General features: G+C 46.7%; 1 protein-coding gene across 1 annotated transcript; it reads left to right on the top strand.

Moving 5' to 3' along the window:
* Nucleotides 1-2,038: 2,038 nt before the first annotated feature.
* On the top strand, nt 2,039-3,482 carry LOC101698461 (heterogeneous nuclear ribonucleoprotein F-like). The gene has a single exon (XM_013072639.3). It carries the CDS (start codon nt 2,094-2,096, stop codon nt 3,333-3,335), a length of 1,242 nt encoding a protein of 413 aa, XP_012928093.2. The 5' UTR covers nt 2,039-2,093; the 3' UTR covers nt 3,336-3,482.
* The last annotated feature ends 597 nt before the right edge of the window (nt 3,483-4,079 follow it).

Here is a 4,079-nt window from a genome sequence, read left to right as displayed (position 1 = left end):
CTTTGGAATGGGGAAGATTCTGGATGTGTTTCGTGACAGTGACTCTTACCCTTCTCCTACCTGCAGTAATGGGATATTTCTCAAATCATTACTGTAAGAACTAGGTAGGGTTCTGCCTTAGTCTATTCATGTCACTATAACAAATAATCACAAGTTGGGGTAGTTTTATAAATAATAGAAATCATTTCTCACAATTCTGGAGAAGCCTAAAGTCAAGGTACTAGCAGATTAGGTGTTTAGTAAGGGCCAATTTCATGGTTCATACATGGTACCTTCATGCTGTATCATTCTGTGTCTTCACATGGTAGAAGGAGCAAGAGGTCACTCTTAGGCTTATTTTTAAAGGCACTATTGCATTAATGAAGGCTTCATCCCATAACCTAATCACTGACCAAAGGCTGCTCCCCATACATGCCTCCTAAAACATCACCTTGAAGGTAAGGATATCAACATGTGAATTTGGAGATCATACACATTCAGATTGTAGCAAATTCATAGAGGGAAAGCCTGCAAAAACATGCTTCTCCCCAAAGACTGCAGCCCCTGCCCCTACAGGTTTGTGCTCCTAAGCTAGCCCACATTCAGCCTATGATTTAGTAAATTCACTATTGAAGTGTTCCTACCAGTTCGGGGCCCACGTGACTTCAGCTCCTGCTCTGCGGGTCGTAATGGCTGTATCTGCTTGGAGACTGTCCCTCCAGACTTCAGGGTGGCCATTTGCCCTGCAACCTCGGTTCTCTGGTCAGCCAAGACAAAAAAAAAAAAATCAATTATTTTCAATTTCTTCAATTTTTTTCCCTGTTGTAACAATGAGAGTGACAATTACTAAGCACTTTACATGTCAGAGCTAAAACCACAAATCTTCCAGAAATTGTTTTTTCTAATTGTGATGAAAAACACATAAAATTCACTATCTAAATCATTTTGGAGTGTACAATGTAATAATATCAACTATATACATATTGTTACATGGCAATTCTATGGAACTTTTTCATCTTGCAAAGCTTAAGCTCTATATCCATTGAACAAATTATTTTCTCCTTGCCAGCCCCTGGCAACCACTATCCTAAAGTTTTACTACTTTAGATACATTATGTAAGTATAATCACACAGTATTTGTGTCTTTGTGGCCGTCTTATTTCACTTAGCATAATGTCCTTAAGGTTCATTCATATTCTAGCATAAATAAATTTATTTTTATGAGTTTTAAGGCTAATTTACATTTATTTTGTCCTTCATTATTTGTCATTGGACATTTAAATTCTTTCCTCTCTGGCTATTTTGAATAATACCACAATGAATATAAATATGCAAGTATCACTTAAGACAGTGTTTTTAATTGTGCGTCTGTCTGCCCACGTGCATATGTGTTGCTGGTTATAGCACTGTGTTACATCCCCAGCTCTTTTTAAATTTTATTGTGCTTTCTTTTCTGAGACAGGGTCTTTGCAAATTCACTATGTTTCCCAGGCTAGGCTTGAACTAGTGATCCTCCTGCCTCAACTTCTGGGATTATAGGTGTGGTCAACACACTGGGCTATGTTTTCAATTCTTCGGGATATATACCTAGAAGTAGGATTGTTGGACGATGTGGTTGCTCTATTTCTGACTTTTTGAGGAACCTCTGTATTGCTTTTCACTGCAGCTACACAGCTTTATACCCCCATCAATAATGTGCAATGGTTCCAATTTCTTCACAAGCTCTTTAATACATCTTATTTTTTTGGTTTTCAATAGAATCCAGGCCCCTCCCCCCCGGAAGCCACCCCGTCTCCCCGGAAGCCGCCCTGCCAACCGCCCGCCCCTTCCTGCGAGGCACTGGCGCTCTTCTCGCAGTTCGTCCCAAAGGTGAGCAGGCCCGGCTTTGCTCTCCTCGCCGCTGCCGTGTGCTTCCCGCCAAAAGTGCTCGCGCCCGCCGCCCTTCCCCCACCCCGGGAGTCGTTGCGGCCGCGTGGAGGCTGTACGCCAGTAGCTACCTCGGACGACCGACCGGAGTAGGAGTGCCCACCGTTTGCCCGGCTGCCGGCCGCCCCCCCCCCCCCCCCGCAGCTGCGCCCGAGCTTGTCTAGCAACCGCCTGGCCGAGTGCTCAAGATGCTGGGCCCTGAGGGAGGTGAAGGCTTTGTGGTCAAGCTCCGTGGGCTGCCCTGGTCCTGCTCTATTGAGGACGTGCAGAACTTTCTCTCCGACTGCACGATTCGCGATGGGGTGGCAGGTGTCCATTTCATTTACACTAGAGAAGGCAGGCAGAGTGGTGAGGCTTTTGTTGAACTCGAATCCGAAGATGATGTCAAAATGGCCCTGAAAAAAGACAGGGAAAGCATGGGGCACCGGTACATCGAGGTGTTCAAGTCTCACAGAACGGAGATGGATTGGGTGTTGAAGCACAGCGGTCCCAACAGCGCTGACACCGCCAACGACGGCTTTGTGCGGCTCCGGGGACTCCCATTCGGATGCACAAAGGAGGAGATCGTGCAGTTTTTCTCAGGGTTGGAGATCGTGCCAAATGGGATCACACTGCCTGTGGACCCTGAGGGCAAGATCACAGGTGAGGCCTTCGTGCAGTTCGCCTCGCAGGAGCTGGCCGAGAAGGCGCTCCGGAAGCACAAGGAGAGGATCGGGCACAGGTACATCGAGGTGTTCAAGAGCAGCCAGCAGGAGGTGAGGTCGTACTCAGACCTGCCCCTGAAGTTCATGTCCATGCAACGGCCCGGGCCCTATGACCGTCCCGGCACCGCGCGGAGGTACATCGGCATTGTGAAGCAGACAGGCCTGGAGAGGATGAGCTCCGGGGCCTACAGTGCGGGTTACGGGGGCTTCGAGTATAGCGGCCTCAGCGAGGGCTACGGCTTCACCACCGACCTGTTTGGGAGAGACCTCAGCTACTGCCTCTCCGGCATGTACGACCACGGATTTGGAGATGGCGAGTTCACAGTGCAGAGCACCACTGGCCACTGTGTCCACATGAGGGGGCTGCCCTATAAGGCCACCGAGAACGACATCTACAACTTCTTCTCACCACTCAACCCCATGAGAGTGCACATCGAGATCGGGCCTGATGGCAGAGTGACGGGTGAGGCCGATGTGGAGTTCGCCACCCACGAGGAAGCTGTGGCAGCCATGTCGAAGGACAGGGCCAACATGCAGCACCGCTACATAGAACTCTTCCTCAATTCCACCACGGGGGCTAGCAGCGGGGCTTACAGCAGCCAGGTGATACAGGGCATGGGGGTGTCAGCCGCCCAGGCCACCTACGGCGGCCTAGAGAGCCAGTCAGTGAGTGGCTGCTATGGGGCCAGCTACAACAGTCAGAACAGCATGTGGGGGTATGACTAGTTGCTTAGAGAGGTTGAAGTCCTCGATCAAATTGTCATAGGCAGCCGACACGCAGTGAGGAGCAGTTTATGACTAGAGGAAGCTGTGGGACCCATTTTGCACCATGAGTTTGTGAAATCTGGATTAAAAAATTACCTCTTCAGTGTTTTCTCATGCAAACTTTCCTTCTAGCATGTGATATTGAGTAAACTAAAACTATTTTCTCCCTTCCGCTTTTCTCCATTAACATTTGGTAGTATACTTGGAGTGGCGTTTCCTGAGTTAAGTAGTTAAGTATGTTAAGGAAACTTGGATCCTTGGCACCGACCCGTGAACACCTTGGGGAGATGCACTTTTTGGACAACTCAAAGGTGCTAGATCCCTAATTCAAAGAGGAACATTTCTCATGTTTGTTCGTTCTAGTTTATATTTTCATTTAAATAAATCTTTTAGGTTAAGTTTAAGCTTTTTAAAAAGAGTTAGTTTTTGAGAATTGGTGAGGCCTTGACTTAAAGCTTTCTTTGTAATGTGATTTCCTTTTGGGTGTATGTTGCTAAGTGAAACTTGTTAAAAAAATTTTGTTAACTAAATTTTTTTCTTAAAGACTTTTTCACACACAAAAAATAGAATCTATCCAACAGGTGTGAGGTAACATCTTATTGTGATTTTATTTGTGTTTCCCTGATGGAAAGATGTGTTAAACATCTTTCCATATCCTTGTTAGCCATTTGCATACCTTGGAGAAATGTTTATTTAATTCCTTTG

This window comes from Heterocephalus glaber, unplaced genomic scaffold, assembly GCF_053883595.1.
Source record: "Heterocephalus glaber isolate CG9 unplaced genomic scaffold, H.glaber_assembly_v1.0 deba00001550, whole genome shotgun sequence".
Lineage (NCBI taxonomy): Eukaryota > Metazoa > Chordata > Mammalia > Rodentia > Bathyergidae > Heterocephalus > Heterocephalus glaber.
This window is presented reverse-complemented; position numbering and strand designations above follow the sequence as displayed.